We start from the raw sequence: 21473 nt of genomic DNA on the forward strand, positions 1-21473 counted from the left end.
TTGAAGTTTTTTTGTGGATTATGGTGATTCGAGTTAGAGAAGAACCACTGTATTTGTGTTGTTCTTTTTGTCAATAATTTGTCCTTTGAGTTGCTTTCACCATTGAGAACTGCCTAAATTTGCGAAACAAACTTGGTAGCACTAACTCGCGATAGAATTTTTAATGAGGTATCCGCATAATCTCTTGCACGGATTCTACTGGATAACTTTGTTTTTGCTGAGCAGCGCCCAAAGCCGGCGAGTAGAGAAGTTACCAATCGATTACAGCTAATGATGCAGTAAGCAGTAAACAGTAAATGTAACGAAAATATATTCATGAACTCCAAAAAATTAGTAAAATTTGACCTCAGGTTGATGCCTACTGCCAGTGCGTCTAGGTGAGAGCTACCACTAAAATACATTAATTCTAAAATAACAGCTGATAACTGGCACTGCCACTGCTGCATAGTAATTTGGCTGTTTTCTATCGGAAAATGTGGAATTTTTATCGCTACAGCTCTATTAGGTCGGCTTAGGCAGCCTCACTCCACATATTTTTTTCAAACTTTCTGCAATTTTTTACTTATTTCAGTTTTATTTGTGTGTTAGGTTTTTTCAATCTGACATTTTGTAGTGAAAAGCAGAGGATTCGAATAGATTATATACACCTCCGTGACGAGATTAATAAGTGTCATATTTGGCGAAATCTTGCTAAACATGGTATTAGTTTACAATGTTCTACGTTGTAACGTTGGTTATTGGTCCACATTTTTATTAAACTTTATTTTATAAATATAAAAAAACAAAGATTAGTAGTTTAAAAAATGATGCAATATCAATCTACTAGTATTTTCATTGCAAGCATTCGGGTAGTGATGTATTAGCTGTCATCGATTGGCTAACTGCTATAGACAAGCCAATCGAACAAACTTTCCAAATTTTCATACGAACTGGCAGCACTGAAATCGAATTGTCTATACTTGGTCGCACTGAACTCTTCTACCACCGTCCATGTCTTACCTTTTCTGCAACAAATTTAATTTATATTAAAGTTTTTTATTCAATACAAAAATACTACGATTTATCTTCGCCTGCCAAGTTCAATTTCGAATTTGTGTATAACAATTTTAATTACTTTGACAGTAATTTGCCCTTTGAGCCGTCCACAATAGTAAAATGGTTCTAAAATGTGTAAAAAAAAACTTGGTAGCACCCAGCAATCGGCGATAGAATTTTTAATGAGGTATTCGCATACTCCCCTGCACGGATTCAACTAGATAACTTTGTTGTTGCTTTCACATGCAAAATTTTTCATAGGCAAGCAGCGCCCAAAGATAGCGAGCAGAGAAGTGAACAATCGATGGCAGCTATTATAAATCTTCGCAAACTATGAATCAATAATACATTTCCGGATACTTATACTATGTTTACATTTAACGTGATTATCTCCATTTACGAGCTTAACTCGATAATCTGTAATTAAGAAACGAGATTTCTCATACGAAATTCCTCTCTTGATAATCCGAGATTATAAAACTATCTCGTTTTATACAACAAGCAAGAATGATAGAAGACAAGATTACGACAGGCTGAGCGTTCACGACCAACGAATGGGAATAGGCAACAGAAGAATTGTCAAATTGAAAACGGAAATGTGAAACATAGTGAACCAAATTGAATAATGTGCAGATAAAATATCACAATGAACGTAATTCTTAAAATCTTCATTTATAAAATGATCTAATATCATGCATATTTATAATTAAAATTTAAATTTTTGGTTACAAAAAGTTCGCCATTTTGCCAACTTTTTTGTTGGTTGGAAAAGTGAGAAAAAAATCTTTATAAACGACTTTTGTACTTTTGTTGTTTAATTCAGCCATTGCGGACTTCTTTTTCAAATTAATACATTTTTCACTTAAAATTTTAAATAATAATTAAGCACAAGCCTTGACTTCAGCTCTTTGTTTTGGTTTTATTGTTTTGTACCACCGTGCAATTTTGTTTTGCTCGCGTGTTCGTGGTCGTGAAACTTGTCACTCAATAGGAACTCAAAACTCAAAATAACTAACTTTAAACGCCTGTCGTAATCTTGTCTTCTATCATTCTTGTACAACTAGATTGTCGGTGTTATTCCTAGCTTTATCGATAATATTGCGAAGAAGAGGAGAAATGTCAAATGAAAATGTAAACAACAAGTAAGGAAGGGCTAAGTTCGGGTGTAACCGAACATTTTATACTCTCGCAATTTATTTATATTATTATATATATATTCGTCATATATATTGTATAAAGTCCATTGAAAGTTGGAAACCATAATATTAGGGTAGAAGCACCGAGGTCCTCGTGTTTGATATATGGGGCCTTAAACACCTATGGTCCGATTTCGGCGATTTTTAGAATGGGGCTGCCACACTATTAACATAGTATTTATGCAAAGTTCTGCACCGATATCTTCACTAGTGCTTACTTTATTTATTGTAAAGTAAACGATTTAGATCGTCTTCAAAGTTCTGGTATATAGGAAGTAGGCGTGGCTGTGAAGCGATTTGTCCTATTTTCACCACATATCATTGGGATGTAAGGAAACTATTACAAACCAAGTTTCATTGAATTCGGTCGAGTAGTTCTTGAGATATGGTTTTTGCCCATTTTCCATTTTGTAAAAAAATCTGAGTGCAGCTCTCATCTGCCATTTCTTATGTGAAATTTAGTGTTTCTGACGTTTTTCATTAGTGAGATAACCCACTTTTAGTAATTTTCAACCTAACCTTTGTATGGGAGGTGGGCGTAGTTATTATCCGATTTCAACTATTTTCATGATGTATGGTGACGTACATAATAGAACCAACTGCAGAAAGATTGGTTTATATACCTTAATTGGTTTGCGAGATATATACAAATAACCGATTTGGGGGCGGGGCCACACCCACTTCCCCAAAAAAGTTACATCCAAATATGCCCCTTCCAAATGCGATCCTTCATACTAAATTTTATTTCAATAGCTTTATTTATGGCTTAGTTATGACACTTTATGTGTTTTCGGTTTTCGCCATTTTGTGGGCGTGGTAGTGGTCCGATTACGCCCATTTTCGAACTTAACCTTCTTATGGTGCCAAGAAATACGTGTTCCAAGTTTCATTAAGATATCTCAATTTTTACTTAAGTTACAGCTTGCACGGACGGACAGACGGACATCCGTTTTGTGGACAAAACTATAATAATCTCGTAGCAACTTTGTTGCGAGAGTATAAAAATGGCCGACAGCGAGAGAAAGATGTGTAATACAACAACAAATACAACACATTTGACAATTAATAATCTCATTTGGCTATATGTAAACGGTTAGATTATTGAACGAGATTATTTTCATATATAAACATACTACTAGATCTTGTGCAAACCTCAAACAACCTAAACAGTCAGAAATCGATTATTGACAGATTGTAAGTTGCTCGTTTGAACGAAATGAGTAATACCTAAGTTGCCGATACGAACAACAAAATGCCCATATATGAACTCAGCCATACCTAAGATTGTAACCCACACATGAGTTCCACAATTTGTGAATCAATGGTTGCCACATCACAACTGGTAAAAAATGAAAAAGCTTGTGCTTACAGCGCGACATTATTCATGTCTTAATATATATAATGTTAATATTTTAATTATTCTCTCAATTGGTATTATTCTACATAATGTTAATAAAGGTTTTGAATAAATATATTTAATAAAGCAAAAGTTTGCTAGTTTTATGCAACCCTGCTCCATGTTCAAATGTTCATCGTTTTTGTGTGGAACACATTATGGTTAACGTCGTTTCTAGCGTAGGCACGACAAATGCAGTTCGTGTGGTGCGGTGCGTTAAATGCGGGTAGATCACAAATCCAAACATTTGTTTGCGAATGTTGATGCCAGAATGTAAGCACGATATTGCGATAAGGCGTGTATTTCGACGTCATCGCATCGCACGAAAACTCGTTTGATTTGAAAATGGAAATTCTAATTTCGGAAATTAAAAAGAGAGGTGTTCTGTGGAATAGAAGCCATTGTGGTTACAAAGACAGGCGAAGTGCTGAAAAAGAATGGAGCGAAGTTGCAAAAAAAGTTGGAATTCCAAGTAAGTAAAAATCCTGAATTATTTTATATTATTTATTGTAAGCAATGTTTGTTTATAATTAAACAATGTTGCATATTTATATTTTAGTAACTGAATTTATTTAAAAATTAAAATTTGAAGCACAGGTTTTTTAAGTCCCCTTGTTGGGAATGGCTTTATTAGGCATGTTCTTTTTCTTTTGGAGCGATATCCAAAGGGCAGTGCACTATACTCCAGAGCAGGAATATATAAAAATACTATTGATCGGAATTATAGTTTTTAAAATATTCGTCTTTAAAAGTTCAATTTTTTCTATAAGTAAGACATGGTATTTCACACATTTTAACGCAATTTTTTCAAATTTTTCACTTCACATATTGAAAATTACACTATTCACATTCAATTTAATTCAAATTCTAAATTTTTTAAGCAAAAATCACTTAGCACACTAATAGCTGAAACGGTTTCTGTGTTTACAATTATGTGGAAACCGAACGTTGCCACATGGTAGAAACCACAGATAATGGATTTTTCAATGACTGCGTTTTATTTACTTGCATATCATAATTTTTTGTCGTAGAACTTTCTTCTGCATCAAGTATGTATATAAAAAAGCTTTGCAGGGATGTCTGAATTTTTTTTTTCGCGTAGAACTCTTTACATCATTGGGAGCCTTCGGCCGCACTTTAAAAAAATAACCCTGGTCGAGCCAAAACCAAGGGTGTCCGAAGTTTTTTCGCGTAGAATTCCTTTCTACACTGGCGGCCTTCGGCTGCGCTTCAAAAAAATTACCCTGGTCGAGCAAAAACCAGGAGTGTCCGAAGTTTTTTCGCGTAGAATTCCTTTCTGCACTGGCGGACTTCGGCCGCGCTTCAAAAAAATTAGGCTCGTCGAACCAAAACAGGGGGTGTCCGAAGTTTGTTTTGTGTAGAACTCCTTTCTCCACAGGGGGCCTTCGGCCGTGTTAAATAAAATAAGAGGAGTTTTGACAAAAAAGAGGAATTTTCGCAAAAAGAGGAATTTATGGATGAATTTATATAGGGTATCTACAATGTGGCAGCGCCCGTTTTCCGTATAAGCCGAATATATCGAAAACTAGGCGTCTGCGGTAGTAATCGGAATTGTGCCCTATACTCATTGAAGCAACAGATGACTTCGATATCCTAACTGAAAAAATGTATGTATACTTTTGTTTTTCCATATTTTCAGAAGAGGATGCTAAAAAGAAGTGGCGAAATTTGCGAGACCAGTTCAGTAAAGAATTGAAGAAGGTTCCCAAATTGAAATCAGAGGCTTCACAAAACCAATCAGCAATATATACTGGAAAATGGCGGTATTTCAAAAGCCTGCTTTTTCTTAAAGATGCCCTGACCCCAAGAGAAACATATGGAAATTTGTCGATGTTGTTGGAAGATTCAACTACTGCAACTGAAGCAGATAAAGAAGTGTCAAATGACGAAGCAAACGATATCGGACTAACCATCGCTGAAATACAATCTTGCACCAAGTTTTCGCCTGTTCGTCCAAAGAGAAAAAGAATTCACCAAGATGTAAATGACGTGGAGGCTAAACTTCTAGATATTAAAACCAAAAAGCATGCTTTGTTCGAAGCAGTAGAAGACGAAAATTCACTTTTTTTGAGGTCACTGCATCCATTTATGAAAAAATTAGATCCGATTCGACAGCTTCGGGTAAGGACTAAATTTCAAGACATATTATTAGAGGAAATGGAAGCAGCTCAAAGTCAACAAATCTACGCATCTTCCGCGACTATGTCAGCAATTTATTAGCAAAAATTAAATAAATGTTTTAAAAACTGAAATATTTTTTTTTTTTAATAACCTAAAAATAAGAAAAAGCATCTCTGAAAGGTTGTTGAAAAAGTTAGAAAAAGAAAGTTTGGAATTCGTCAAAAATTAACCTATATTTATATATCGCACATCTTTTTATGCTGTAACGTTTCTATTTACGATTTCTCAATATTCTTTATTTTAATAAACTGTTTTTTTTTTTGTGCTGACTGCCCAAAATCGTGACCGTGTCTATGTTGGACATGGTGTAACAGTTCGTTTTGAGGGCATTGATTATTGCTTATTTTTATTTTGTATTTTTGGAAGCATAAGAATATTTTATAGTCTTACAATCTGGGGGAATGAAAGGCCAATAAGTATTTTTATGTATTGGCAGACTTTATATGAAACAACCAGATCACAGAAGATTTCTTTAAATATACAGTGGAACTTCCATAACTCGGAGTTCTCCATAACTCGAACTTTTGAAGTGGCAATAGAAATTTCCTTCCATAAATCGAACTTTTTGGTCAGGGCATAATACAAAATTTAAAATTTTTCTATCGAGGTAGAATTTTAGAAGAATCCCTCTATATTTTATGGAGGCGAACAAAAAGGATGATATAACACTTATGAATTGCATAAATCATGTAACAAAGGCATGGAATACAAACGTTAAGAGCCAAACTATTGCAAACTGCAACAAACAAAATTCAGAATACATGTTTTAAAAAAATTTACATAAAATTTTAGGCGAAGTAAATAAATAAAACTGGGTATAAATCTATATTTACCAGCTTTTTGAAAAATTATATTTTTTAATAAAAATTCTGGTGATTCGAGTTAGAGAACTTCCACTGTATTTAAATTTCTGCTTTTTCTATTGTTGCATTAAATTTTATTTTGTGATTTTAACAGGATTTCAATCTGTATGTTTCAGTTGCATAAAATCACCTACCAACAATCCATGAAGATGTTTCTCCATTTGGTATTGTCGTTCGTTTGAAAGGTTCCAAACCTGTATAAAAACCCGTAATGTAAACAAATAACCACAGCATTGACGCTATGTTCAAAAAAAAGATGTTCCATTTTTTACTGGTCTCACCATCTGGATTTGAGTTCCATCAACAGCACCTATTATTCCTAGTAATCGAAATTTTGAATACAAATAATTTTTAACATCACTCTTTTCTTGTGAGTTCTTTCAATTCTTTTGAATTTCGGACACAATATTTTTTCAATAGCATTCAACACTTCTGCAATACATTTGAAATTGAGTATTCTTGAATATATTTACTATACAATGACCTCCGAATTTTTCGATTGGTTGAAAATTGTCCATTTGGCATTAAAAAAACGACAATTTTTTACCTATAAAAACACATTTTTTCAGAACAACGCCATTTTGAATTTTTGATATTTTTCCAAAATTGTTGGTCATTGTATAGAAAATCCCATAAACTTTAATAACGTTTTTATTTTTTTGCTTCAGCTACTCATTCGGCCAGAATCATATCAGCATTTGGGGAACTTTTTTTTTGACACCCTCGAAGGCAGCACATACTCCGTTATTTTTCAATAATTGTATAAAAAACCTTAAAATATAGCTGAAAATATACCTTATTATGTCCAAAAAACTTTGAAACATTCGATCGAGTACTTTCTTCACGAAAATAGTTTAATTATTCAGGGGTTACACTGATATAGCCCCTTAAAGTTAGTTTTACAGCTGGGTTTACTGCCCCGGTTCTTATAAGCAGGGTTAGTTCCTGAGTTATGCTTTTTAAGACATAATCAAAGCTTCCTAGGAAAGTCTAAAATTTTGTATGAAACTATAATCACAAATGCAACAAGTAATTAAATGGTAAGTTCGGGTGCAACCGAACATTTTATACTCTCGCAATTTATTGATTTATTGTAATTCATGAACCGATTTCACTCATTATCACCACCAACATGCATTATATCCAAAATATATTCTCACTTAATTTGGTTAAGATATTTCACATATTAACCGATTTAAAAGCTATTAAGCCCATCGCATTTTTGATAAACCTGTAATTAGGTATATGGGAACTAGGTGGAGTTAGGGCCCGATTTTAATTTTTGGTACAGAGCCACACTATTAGAAGAAAAATATTCTCTCCGAATTAAATTAAGATATCTGAGAGAATTACCGATATTACCCTAAGGCACTGAGTTCTTCATATTCGATATCCGGAGCATTGAAAAGTTATAGTCCGATTTCGATAATTTCTTCACAAGTGATGCCACAGATCATATACAGTATTTGTTCCTTATGTAGTATATATTATAAAGTGAAGGAATTCGATGGAATTAAAAATTGAGTTATATGGTAAGTAGCCGTGGTTGTGAACCGATTTAATTTTCCATACGTGTCATCAGGGTGTCAAGAAAATATTATATACCGTATTTCATTTAATCGGTTGAGTAGTTCCTGGGGTATGTAAAAAAATCTGAGTTCACAGTCTGTTAGCAGAAGAAAGGCTATTTCTTCTGCAAAATTTTGTGTTTCTGATGCTTTTTGGTAAGTGAGTTAACGCAGTTTAAGTAATTTTCAACCTAACCCTTGTATGAGAGGTGGGCGTGGTTATTATCCGATTTCAACTATTCTCATGGTGTGTGGTGGGGTACGTAAGAGAACCGACTGCAGAAAGTTTGGTTTATATAGCTTTATTGGTTTGCGAAATATATACAAAAACCCTATTTGGAGGCCTCGCCGTCTTCGCCAAAAAAATTACATCCAAATATGGCCCTTACTACGACTATCCTTTGTACCAAATTTTACTTTTATAACATTATTTATGGGTCAAAAACCATATCTCAGGAAGTACTCGACCGATTTCAATGAAATTCGGAATATAATATTTTCTTGACACCCAAATTATTAAAAACGGGTCATAACATATCCTAACTCCCATATATCTAATTATAGGTTTTTCAAAAATACGGTTGGCTTTATTCCGCATATATGTATTGGTAAATATGTGAGATATCTTAGCAAAATTAAGTGAGCGTATATTCTTGGATATAGTGTACCTTGCTGGTGAAAATGAATGAAATCAGTTCAGAAATTACCTTACCATTATCATGTATGACGATTTTCGTTATTCTATTAAACTTTATGCCGAATTTATGGGTAAATTTGTGTGTTCGTTGCTATTTGACGAAAAGGTTATTCTTGTTTTTGTAAACTAACTCAATTTATTTTCAAAGGCACAAGCGTATCTTTTATAGAAGCACTGTAATTGTCAATTTCCTTAATTAGCTACAAATAATGCAAACGCTGCATGTTTCAATTTAATCGTAATAAATGGGGCTATGTACATATGGTAAATGTATGATATTCGCAAAATAGGCGTTTGCTGGAAATCCTTTATCGACTACACGTAACGCCTGTGCGAGCTCCTTTTGAATGTCAACTCATCAGACAAATTAAGGTCGAAATTCTTTATGTGTGCAAATGTTTCCCGCCACTGTTGAAAGTGTTGGATATCAACAACAGCAACAACAACACAACAAGTCGATGACTTTAAAGAACCAATACACACAAATAAATTCAGGAAAATATAAAACGTCAGTTGCTTTGGTCGACTGACTCGCAGACAATTTTGCTGCTGACGTTTTCTTCTGCAAGTACACATTTCGCCTCCCGCCAACAGCACAGCAATCAACATGTGAAATATTGTATTTAAAAAGGACTAGTGTTGGCACAATTCACCATGTAAGGGTGCGGGATTTCACACGTACATACATATGTATGCATGTATAATATAAATACGTGTGTATGTGCGTAGGAGTTTGTCTTTACATCCTTTGGCTTGTGTCTTGTTTACTGCGCAATTTGCTGCGTAAAGTTGACTGTTTCTATGAGATTTTAGTTATTTTTTTCTCACTTTGGTCTTGAGCATTTCAATGTTCGATTTCATTTGGCGTTTGGGACTTAATACGAGAAACTATGAGAAGTGAAGCAGCAAAAAACGATGATATAGAAAATCTTTCGTGTCATGTTGCGATTATATTCAGTTTCTTTTTTGTTTTTATACATACACATGTAAATCTTAACAAATGTATGTATGCATACCTACATACAATAGAACTTCTTAAAAGTGATTGGCGAAGTAGGAAGTAAATTTCTTTCAAATTAGCAGATCATATATGTACATGCATATCGAGTATATTCATATTTTATTGATAAAATTCATAAAACCTCTAAACTCTATAATAAGGATGTTAACCATTATTTTAACTATTTCTTTCATGCTCATTTAGCCATACTGAGTATATTATTATATTGCAAGTATATTAGGAGGGTTTTATCTTGGGATGAAGTATTTACAATCGCTTTTATTAGCTCATATCAAAGAGTTTCGACCGAACCTTTTCCCTCGAAACTCATCAGATCTTCCAGAGTAATGGTTTTTATCCGACAACCTCCTCAAGTGTTTTTTTTTTTTAATTTGAAATTCGAAGATTGGAGCGTAAGTAGCTTGCATGTATCCAATAGAACCGGAATTGGTGGGCGCTTGGATAGCGTTACAATAAAATTGTCTATCTCTGATGTGGATTTTCCAGGCTCTAACAGAGTTTCAACGACGTATTTGGTTTTAGGACATTTGTAAAAAAGTTTAGAGACCTTATCATTGATGCAGAATTACAAGGAAATTTGTATGAAAGTTGACTTCTATTGCTTATTCGTGAGTTCGAGTTATAGAGATCTTCGACTTATAGAAGTTCGAGTTTTGGAAGTTCACTGTATACACTATACAATGTGTCAAATACCTTCCGAAACCAAATTCACCAATTAGAATTTGACTTGGTTAGACCGAAAATCAGGTCAGTTCATGCTGATAATCCGTTAGGAACGACAAGAAAATAAAATTCGGTTTCTTAATTGGGGAAAAAGGGTACGCTGAAAATTAGCTGTAAGAGCAAATACAAAGTTCTTCTTCTTCTTAACTGGCGTAGAAACCGCTTACGCGGTTATAGCCGAGTCCACAACAGTGCGCCACGCATCTCTCTTTTTGGCGGTTTGGCGCCAATTGGTAATACCAAGTGAAGACAGGTCCTTCTCCACCTGGTCCTTCCACCGGAGTGGAGGTCTCCCTCTTCCTCGGCTTCCACCAGCGGGTACTGCATCGAAAACTTTCAGAGCTGGGGCACTTTCATCCATTCGAACAACATGACTGTCTTTTTATTCGCTGGACTATGTCTATGTCGTCGAACAACACATACAGCTCATCATTCCATCTTCTGCGGTATTCGCCGTTGACAATGTTTAAGGGACCGTAAATCTTCCGCAAAACCTTTCTCTCGAAAACTCCTAGTGCCGTCTCATCGGATGTTGACACCGTCCACGCTTCTGCACCATAAAGTAGGACGGGAATGATGAGGGACTTGTAGACAAAGTTAATTTACATAGATGTCATTCCCAATGTACATATCTCACGTGGTCACTCAAAATAGTTCGTTTTTTTTTTACATATCGCGCGTGTACATTTTTTGTTCAACAAAACAATCAATTTGAAATAAAAGTAATATGATAATTATTAATACAAATAATCATTTCAATAAATGTACGTATATACAATTCATCTGTTTTAAGTGTACCTAATAAACACAAGAAATTCGCCACTAATTGTACGAATGTGTGTGCATGAATAGTATTATACACGAAGTTCTATAATTTATTGAAGCACAAAGCAAGGCGCATTAACATACGAGCAGGCCATCTATTTACATACATATATATACATACATACACATGTATGAGTATAGTCTAGACATACCGACAATGCTATTGCTGTAAGCTTGTTGATTTTACTGTTGCTATTACTGTTGTTGCACAACGAACGAACTCGAACTCTTCGTTGGTTCGTGTCTGACATTAACACACCACGCATACAGACATATGTATATATATATATGTACATAGATATTATGAAAAAGGGTTGTACACTTAAATATTCACAGTATTTCACAAAGGAAATGAGCGCTGAAGAGTCTGTCCCAAAGTGGGTGGATGGACGGCTCGCAGTATACTTGAATGGCCACAAAGCCAGCTCAAATTTCTGCACGAACGGCTTATTGGTATGAGTTGGAAGCTTCATATTTTATTTAATATTTTCGGTTGTAATGTTTGTGTGGATGTAAAACGCTGTTGCGCTCTCGTACTCTTGGTTAAATAAATATATATATATATGTATGTATGTGTGTGTGTTTAATTCGAGTATTTGTAGATTCGTTCGGCTATATTACTAAATGCCATAAAGATGTGCATTTATATCATCATTTGAATCGTTGTTGGTAATTGTGTGGTTTATACCGTTATTTTTGTTTTGACAACGCTGCTAGTTCTACTTACCCACCGACTTTTGCCTATTTCATTCGATTGCCACTGTCTGCTCGGCACTATGCGGTGACTTTGTTAAGTATTATAATTATGCGTGACCACAGGCTTAACGTTCGTTCGCCGGTTTGTTCGTTCGCTCGTTCGTCGCTTCGGCAGTTCGTTTGTGCTTACGGTAAATATTGGCATTAGCAAACATCATAAATAACAATTGTGAAATCAAATTAACAAAATGCGTAGGATATTTGTTGTTGCCTACATAATACATATTATATATGTATGTATATGTTGGATATATGCGTGGCATAGACGAGTAAATTTTTGGCTATTTGTTCGACATGTTAGTTTGTATATAGCTCATTAATGAACATGGCGTAGGACTCATGGCATTATGACAAAGTGATTATTACTTTAATTATTTTGGGAATTACACTATGAAGTGAGCCAAGGAATTGCGTTGAAAATAACTGGTCATTTGCGCAAACTTGTGTGTTCGTGTTTGTGGATGAATCTTTAAGCAGATATGATTGTATAGAAATTGCAGGGGTTTACATACTTAACCACTTGAATTTAATTTAAAATAGAAATGCAACATGATGATTTTAATGTTATAAATGTATGTATATATATAGTTTATTCATATATTTGTAAATTTGTTTAACGAATATTATATTATTATGGGATTAACTTCAGTATTTGTATCGAGAGGTAGACAGATACAGTTTGAGCGCTTGGAAAATTCGAAAAATATTGTATGATGTGAATATGATTTTACAAACCGGTATGTTATATGTACTATATGCATATTTCTAGCATTACAAAGATTGTACCGATATTTTTGATTTCTAAGATACTCTACTCGAAGACAAATTGTAGAAAATATCGATATAATAATGGAAAAGTTCAATTTGTCAAGTAAGCAGTTTCGATTGCTTAGAAGCTAAATATTGCTCTGAGAGCATTTGGAAGCATTTAAATATGGCTGGATGTAAAAATAAGCTCGATGTATGGCTGCTACACGAGTTAACACTAAACGACCTCATAGACCAAATTTACATCTGCGAGTTGCTGCTGGATCGCTGAAATTATCTAATATTAGCTGCTAACCTACGATCAAACTCTTTATTCGAATCTGTACTGACAACAATTAGACTATCTGAAGGAAGCAATCGCCCAGACGCAGTCAGCTTTGTTCAATGTGATAGGAGACTCGCTAATTAAGCGGCTTGGTTTGCGAGTGAGTTCAACCTGTTCCTGTCTATGGCGCATTATGTTGCTTGTGAAATTTCCGCCTCAAGAGAAACTTTTAAAAATCCACTGTTCCAGTTTTTGCCAATAAGGACCAGATTTGACTGGTTCAATGAGATTGGCGTTATGAATATACATATCGCTCATTTACTTGAATAGTGTCACAACTCAAAAAACACGATTTTTTAGTTGAGTATACAGAAATGTGCACAATTTCAGCGTCCATATTGTAAAAAATTTCATTCCGATGCGTAGAAAAATAAACCGTGAAATAAGAATGTGCCGTTATTAAACTTGTTATGTTGGATTATTTTTTAACTTCAATAACGACACATCTCAGTTGTGCCAGAATTAGGCATGGATTTTTATCTGAAAGAGAGACATATTTTGTGTTACAACACATATTGTCATAGAATGAATTTGGTTTTCTTTTCAGAGAAAACGACATATTTTGTATTACAACGATATTGGTGAAAAGTAATTAAATTTTTCGTATTGATTTTTTTCAACAAAAACGACACATTTGACTTATGACGGCGAAATTTAATTATTTTTTTCACAAATAATGACACAATTCAAAATGGGTCACGTTTATGCCCAAGAAAATGCATTAGTACACTCTATTTGGTCCATTTATGCTCAACATTGTATTTAATATATTATAGGCCACTAGATTTGTCAATAAACAGTTGGAATTTTTCTATATTTGCTAAATAAGAGACAATTAAACACTTTAAATCGCTCTCCTGAAAAATCGTCTTTTTTGAGTTGTGACACTATTCAAGTAAATGAGCGATATGTAAAAATCTCAACAAATCAACTGAACAAAACGTTGTATATTTGAAATCGGATCATTCTAACAATGTTAAATAAACCCTTAATAAAAACACCTTATGCAAAAACAATGGAATTATTTTTACTTGACCTAATACACTCGTATGTATACAGTGCAGAAATCTAACATAATTTTCTTTTAGTGAACCCTCATGTATGTGTCATAACTCACTTAACTAACCTAAAGAATTTCGTTAGTCGAAGAATACTTCCCAAAATTCCGTCGACATGTTTAATTGATCATTTGCGACTAAAAGTCACTTTGTTTCGTCCACCCTAATAATGACAGGTTTTCTTCGACAAAATCGGATATTGTAACCAGCACTATTTAGCACTCTACGAACAGTGCGAGAGTGAACAACTGTATTTGTGTCTTCGTTGAGGATTGCATCTACATATATCTGGCGATAGAGTTTTGGGATATTTTTTCTTTTACCCCCTTTTCCCGTTCTGAAAGTGTAGGTGATTACCCATTTCTTGGCTTATATTCACAATATGGGTTTCTTTTGGAGCGATTCATCATACCAATTATTGCGGTGCGGGGCCGTTGAGCTTTTCCCAATATTTCTCGTATTATATTATGGTGTTTATACTGATCAGGATAATTTTATACTCGTTATACTCGTTTTTTTCCTGATTTTTACTAATTTTTAATAATACACGGAGATTCAAAGATTCATACAAATAACTGTACTTAATTGTAACAGATTATTTTAAAAGTAAAAATATTACTTGAAATCGAGTATAAAAGTAGTTAGAATGCCCAACTCATTTTTATTCATCTTATATTTTTAGTAAAGATAAGTACAAGTGAATGACGGTGACTTTTGTCCATAAGAAATATAAACTTAAAAGAGAGTATGATTGTTTTTGGTGATAAAATACAATCAATTTGGTTATAGATTGTAGGAATAAAAAAAATTTGTGTTGCATATATTTTCTGGTTTCACTTGCTCTTTAAGCCTCATAGAGGCCATATGACGTTTTCATTTGTCCATCAGTGTACTTAGTGTGTACTTAGGAAGGTAGGCAATCCGAACAAACAAATAAAATTTTCTATCTTCATTGTAAATGTAAGTATTTTATAAATATTAAGTAATTGAAAAATACAATTCGGCTACTGCAAAATATTTGCTTCCGTGCCACGTTCCATATTCCATATATGTACATACATATGTATGTACGTATTAACCTGCACCCCTTACCGATTGGCATCTACAATTGTTGACGGCTTAAGGCGACCTTTAATCGATGGTGTTAAATGTTCGTACATGCCAACAAAGCAATCAGATTGCATACCTGTGTACGAACATATAAACATTTGTATATATTTATATATGTATGTGTGTACGTTAGTACATATAAATCGGCATTAAGTGGTGTACGATTACTCGATTAGGTGACAAAAACTCGCAATGATCCCAGCGGTTTCTACACATACCCGTTTTCAACAAGACACTCACTCGGAAAAGCAAGCGATACAAAACGTTTAACAGTGTTACAAGAGCGCATTGCTAAAGTAAGAGCTTAATTATTTGGAACGCGCGCTCTTTGCAGCTCTCACACAACTGCAATTTCACAATTTGCATGTGTGTTAGTGAGAGATTTACTGTTTTTGACGCAAAAGAGTGCAGTACTTGTATGTATGCTTGTCAAAAGTGACAGCTGTTATTTCGAATAAATCGCAAAGTGACTTAATAAGGCATTACACGATAAATGAAATTTTCATTGCAAAGCGAATACTTTATTATTGTTATTGTAATTGCTTTGTTATTGTTGTTGTCGCGTTGGTGTAAACAGGTACTTACATATATGAAGACCAATAATGAAAGTGACTTCGGCGAGTAGTATCATATGGAGTGCTTTAGTTGGCAGTGCAGAAATGGATTATGAGGCCAGCAAAAACTTAATATTTTTGTTATGTATTGGAAATTTATGAATTAATTAAGATATATTTGAGGTCAGCTACAACAGAGTTTCAATTAACATTATTTAATTTTTTAGCAGACATGTATTTTTTTGTATAATAAAAAAAAATAGTATGCCTTTGTAGTTAAGTTTTGGCGCGCTAAAGGCAAAAGCAAAAACTAAATGCATTTCCAAATTTTTTCTTTTCTTTTCTTTTTGTTTAATTCTTAATTCTTGGTACCATACCCTCACTTTTTTATTATTGTTTTTGCATCTCTGGGATTCAATAATTGACCTTTACAACAGTATTTTTTCTATCAGATCTATTAGTTTGTATATCATGGATTCATAGCACATTTTTCCACAAATTATGGTCCTAGTCCTTATGTCGCCTCTCGAAGTGTAGTCGATTTTGGATATGCCTTTTTGACAGGTGTCGTTTTCTTCAACTCATAAACATACAAGGTGACAGCGACCTAACTGTAGAGTTTACCTTTGATTTGTTTAAGCAATTAATATGTCAAAATAGAGGAAGTGGTCCTTTTGTGCTGTTATAAATACTAATTGACTCCATTAAGTCTTTCAACCTCTAAGCATATAAGGTATTCCCACGTTGTCAAATCAACAATGGTCAAAAGTGAGAAAATTCAGGTTCTCAAATCATTTCATTGCTTAAAAAGTGCATTTAATATCTTTTGTAAATAAATTCCGTTTTCTGCTACTGTTGTTGTCATATATGTATATGCTTTTCACCGATTAGAGTTGAGTTTAAGAAAGCGACTAAGAGCAGTAAATGAAATAATACTAAGAAATGTGCCAACATACTTACATACATACATATCTTTAGATGTGCGATATATCCACCGACGCGTGCTATTGCACCTACACATACCCATGTGTAGCCTTACATTTTGTTTTGCTGTAATACACAAAATACTCGACCTACAAAAAACCTTCCCATAACAGCTGAGTTAACAGCGCACTGTTAACACGCCGACTACTTAATTGGGGCCTTTGCGTAATGTTCTCACTTCTCACGTAACCTCACTGCGTCAGCGCAACATAATAGCAGCTGGCATAATACGAGTGTTGTATTACGATGAGAACGCATTGCTCTCAGCGTCTTTTTAACGCCGCCAACATCCCCCATATGGAGTGCTTTTGCGTTGCACCGCTAAATTTCTCAATTTGTGTGTGGTCTATTGTTCCTGACACGGCTTCCATGCCAGCGTAGTAATTTAGTGCCGTTAACAGCGGTATTATAAAATTACCTTTATTCAGTCGGTCGCTCGTCGGCCAATTGACATGGCATTGTGACGGAGCGGCACAAAATGGTGGCGCAATCGTCTCTGTGCCACTCACCGCTGGCGGAGTATAAGCACGCGGCTTGCAACGCCGTAGAATACAACGTTAAAGACGAGTCATGCAAATTTTATTTTTATTTTTATTTTTTCGTTTTGGTTTTTGTTTTGTTTGGGGTATGCAGAGGCGTGAACGGTGGGAAGTGTTGTGCGTAATGCCGCTGAGATGCATGAAAATCTCCGACACTTGTGGGTTCTAACGTACATACATATTACATTTACATATGTATACATATTTGTTCTTACGTACAAGCGATAGATTTGATGACGTTGATACCCACTTTGCTGTAGTAATTTTGGTTCTATTTGTATTATGTTCTGCTTTCGTTTGTAAGCTTTTTGTTTAGTTTTCGATATGGTGTATCTTTACTTCGTTTATTTTGTGGGTTTCTTTTATTTCTTGGTTGCTGCTTGTTGTATCTTAAATCAATTGACTGCTGCTTACTTGGCTACTTGACTGTTTGAGCGACTGTGAGCATATAATTCGCTCACTTATGTATCGTATGTTATTGTTGTTGGTGCTTATTTTTTTGTTGGTCAGTTAGTTTGGGGAGCAAACCTTGTTTTCCATTGGATAACTAAACGTTCTAACGGCAATTGCTTTTGTTATAATACAGTTAACCCGAAATAGCTGTTGTTTATGTTGATTGTAATACTACATTATTATCGCTTTTGCGTTATTATTAGTATTACTTAGATAGGACACTTGATTTTTGATTTTTGATAAGAGTAAGAGTATTTCTCTAACAAAGAAAGTGATGCAACAGTATTTCGCATGCGTAGGAAGACATTTTTTGCAGGGTTGCGCCACAAGTTCTGCTCGTTTGCTTGAACACCTGGATAGTTTGTTCGATTAGCTTCTCTCCAACGCTTTGCCAATCGAAGAGAGCTGGTACTTAGTTGGTATTCAATGTATTGCATTATATAAGCCGTTAATTTTAGAGTTGTAAATTATGCTGCTATCCGCATTATTCAGTGTTTTCTAGTTGGACCTGAGAACAGTTTGAAACTCTTACTCAAGATCACTATAAAGAGCTCCTAATGGACCGCCTATGTACCCATGTGGCTATACAAATAAAGGAACAGGCCAAAAAAACCGCCGAGATACAAATCGCAAATAAAAAGTATTGAATCTGCTACGTTCATCATTGATAGACATATGTATACAGTCTTTGAAATATTTTAGAATAATGATAGCTGCAAAGCTTAACTAGTATATGACCCACATTAACAAAGCCTTTGGAAAAGCAGCAGTGGTTACGGCGGTATTAGCAACCCAACAACGGTGGACCCAGCCAGAATAGGTGGCCCTAATAGAATAGCCAAAGTGTGTTAATCAGCATTAATGTAGGGCACACCCATATGGGGAACGACACAGAAAACCAGGCCGAAAAGGGTGCTGTGCTTTCTGGACAACCGAGGCGGTTGGTGTTATTGCAGGTCCTATCCCATCAGACATATTGGACATGGAGCTAAAACGATTGTTTGAAAAAACACAACCGAAAAAACCGCGCGGCCTCGAAAGGTAGATGGAGGCACTCGCTAATCAGAAGTGTTCAAGAGTGAGTAGAGCGGAAGCATGGCGAAACTGATTACTAACTGAAGCAGTTCTGGAGTGACCACGGCTGTTTTAGAGAAATTTCTACACATATGTAGAAATGACAATTAAACTTACTTTAATCGCCACAACTTACTTATATCGTCGGCTTAACGTGCAAAGGTGCTAAGTGCCATTTTTGAATTATTAAATAAAACAAAAAAAAAACTGAATAAAAATTGAAGTCCAAATTTTTTTTTTATTTTTCTAACGCAGTTTTGTCAACTGTGATATTTCATTTAAGTACAAAAAAAAAAAATATAATAAAAAAATTTAATGAGCGCCTCTATATAGGCCTGTTTTGGACTTAGCACATTTTCTGGAGTTATTTGCACTTGGATGTATTGGACTTAGCACATTTTCGAAAAAGAAATATTGCAGTTTTTTTGAAAATGGCGTATTTTATTATCACAAAAAAATATTATACAGTCTTACTTCGTTGCTGTCGTTTAAAGGAATACATAAGTACTTAAATGGAAAATCTTTGTTTAAGCCTTAAACTTTAAGGTATCACAAAAAGTTAATATTTCAGTTCAGCCTTAATTCATTGCTGTTTGGAAATTATAAATTAAGCAAAACAAAAAAAATATATTAAAACATAAGAAGATATCCCTCATGTGGAGGGTCGTCATAATATTGATGGTAGTCTCTTGGCAAAGAAGTTTTTAAATACTGCAAATCTGCGTATTTTCTTGCTGTTAATTTTCTTCTTTCTTGGTGAAGCTGTGGCAAATTAGACGAATCCGTTGGCACAACACTTTTGTCCACTCTTTGTTGTAAATAGCTCCATGGCTCGGGAAAACGCAATTTATAAAATATTTCCCTTTCCGGTGTGTATTTAATCGCACGAATATCGGTGACTTTTGATTCACCCTTTCAGCGACCAGGACGAATTGTTTTTAAAAATTGTATACTCTTGAAACATTTGAAGAAATTATGATCCAAATACACTACCATATAAGGTGTAGGTTTCTTTCGAGCATTCTGACATATTTGAATATACTCTGCTGGTACATTAACAATTCGGTGTTTAATAACACGCTCGATAGCTGAATGTACGCTGTCAGCTTCCATTTGGGTGTGCCCCGTTTCTAGTATTTTTTACTCAATTATTACGCCATGTTTAATAGATGTATTGAGCAAAGCGTAACTCATAGAAACATTCCTATTCTGGTACGTACATCCATCACTATAAAGAATAATTTTCGTAGCAGCTGCATTCTCGGTAAGATTTGGAATTATTTTATTCTCGATGAAGTACACCCAAATGCTAGCAAATTCTTCGGCAGATAATCCACCTTCTACTTCGTTCCATATGAAGCAATAACCATCATGATTTATCAAATTGTAAAACACCAAATTGTTGACTTGCAACTTCGTGCGGTAATAAAGGCTGCTTACTTGGGATTTTGGTGCCATTAAGACCGCTTGCAGATCAATAGTAAACACGAAGGTTTCTTCGATTTTGTCCTTTTGTTTCTCTTCCCTAGCTTCATGCTTTTTTGTCTGGTGAAGATTGTAGACGTCATCCAAAATATCTCCCACAGTATGTCGCGCACAGATTTCACACTGATCTTTTTTAGGGAAGAATAGACCAAGCTTTTGATCCGCAAAGGCTTTACAAAATGCTGAAATAGAGAGTGGGGGTTTTCCATGTGCATTACACCAATCCTCTACGTAAAATTCGAAGAGTTGTTTTTTTGACGACCATTCTGGCAAAAGATATTTTTTTTGAGTTGTTGCACGACAGTAATGTGATTCCATGGTTGGCAGAGAATTGAAAAACGAATTTAGAGATTCACGTGCAATGCTACAATTTTGTTGTGGTGCGTTCTGTGTAGTGTTTCTTGAAATCATAGGCTGCTTAACCCAATTTAGCACCGTACGTCTGCCAATGCTAAGAGTGTTCAAGAAGAATTTTCTGCAAACTTTAACACTTTTTTGCTCGACTCTTACATGGTATTGAAATGTTCGACTCCTTCTGCTCTTGATTGATTGCCGCTTCGTCAACCCCAAGTATCACAAAAAAACATCTAAGCGAAGTGTCGAATAACACAGCAGCTATGCCGTGTTACCTAGCAAAAAAGACAAAGCACACTTTAGGTAGCAATCACATTGTCATGTGGACTTAGCCTGCGCGATTTGACAGTTGCGGACTTAGCACTTTTGCACACCACTGCCCAAAATAGCTTTAAAATAAAGTAAACCATTTTTTTTTTTTAGCTGATGTGTTTTATATTTATCTATCGAATCTCTTCAAAATTTCAATTTTGACCATAAGTGGACT

The 21473-nt window shown here is 34.7% G+C and overlaps 1 protein-coding gene across 4 annotated transcripts; it reads left to right on the top strand.

Moving 5' to 3' along the window:
* Positions 1-3600: 3600 nt before the first annotated feature.
* Positions 3601-7505, top strand: LOC105215197 (uncharacterized). 4 transcript variants are annotated; one of them, XR_003752552.2, is made up of 4 exons: positions 3601-4099; positions 5288-5769; positions 6809-7014; positions 7361-7505. XR_003752552.2 is itself a non-coding variant. In XM_029042228.2 (3 exons), the coding sequence occupies exons 1-3, from the start codon at positions 3973-3975 to the stop codon at positions 6872-6874; spliced, it is 675 nt and encodes a 224-aa protein (XP_028898061.1). In that variant the 5' UTR covers positions 3601-3972; the 3' UTR covers positions 6875-7488. The 4 variants fall into 4 exon arrangements, 2 of the variants coding, with proteins under 2 accessions (XP_028898061.1, XP_011187298.1); XR_003752551.2 differs by having other exon boundaries at positions 6809-7062; positions 7361-7498; XM_029042228.2 differs by having other exon boundaries at positions 6809-7488.
* Positions 7506-21473: the final 13968 nt, after the last annotated feature.

The sequence above is a fragment of the Zeugodacus cucurbitae genome, chromosome 5 (genome assembly GCF_028554725.1).
Source record: "Zeugodacus cucurbitae isolate PBARC_wt_2022May chromosome 5, idZeuCucr1.2, whole genome shotgun sequence".
Lineage (NCBI taxonomy): Eukaryota > Metazoa > Arthropoda > Insecta > Diptera > Tephritidae > Zeugodacus > Zeugodacus cucurbitae.

Coding starts and splice junctions, on each gene's coding strand:
- LOC105215197 (XM_011188996.3), top strand. CDS start 3,973: ATGGAAATTCTAATTTCGGAAATTAAAAAGAGAGGTGTTCTGTGGAAT. Junction 4,100..5,287: donor AAAAAAAGTTGGAATTCCAA/GTAAGTAAAAAT, acceptor CCATATTTTCAG/AAGAGGATGCTAAAAAGAAG.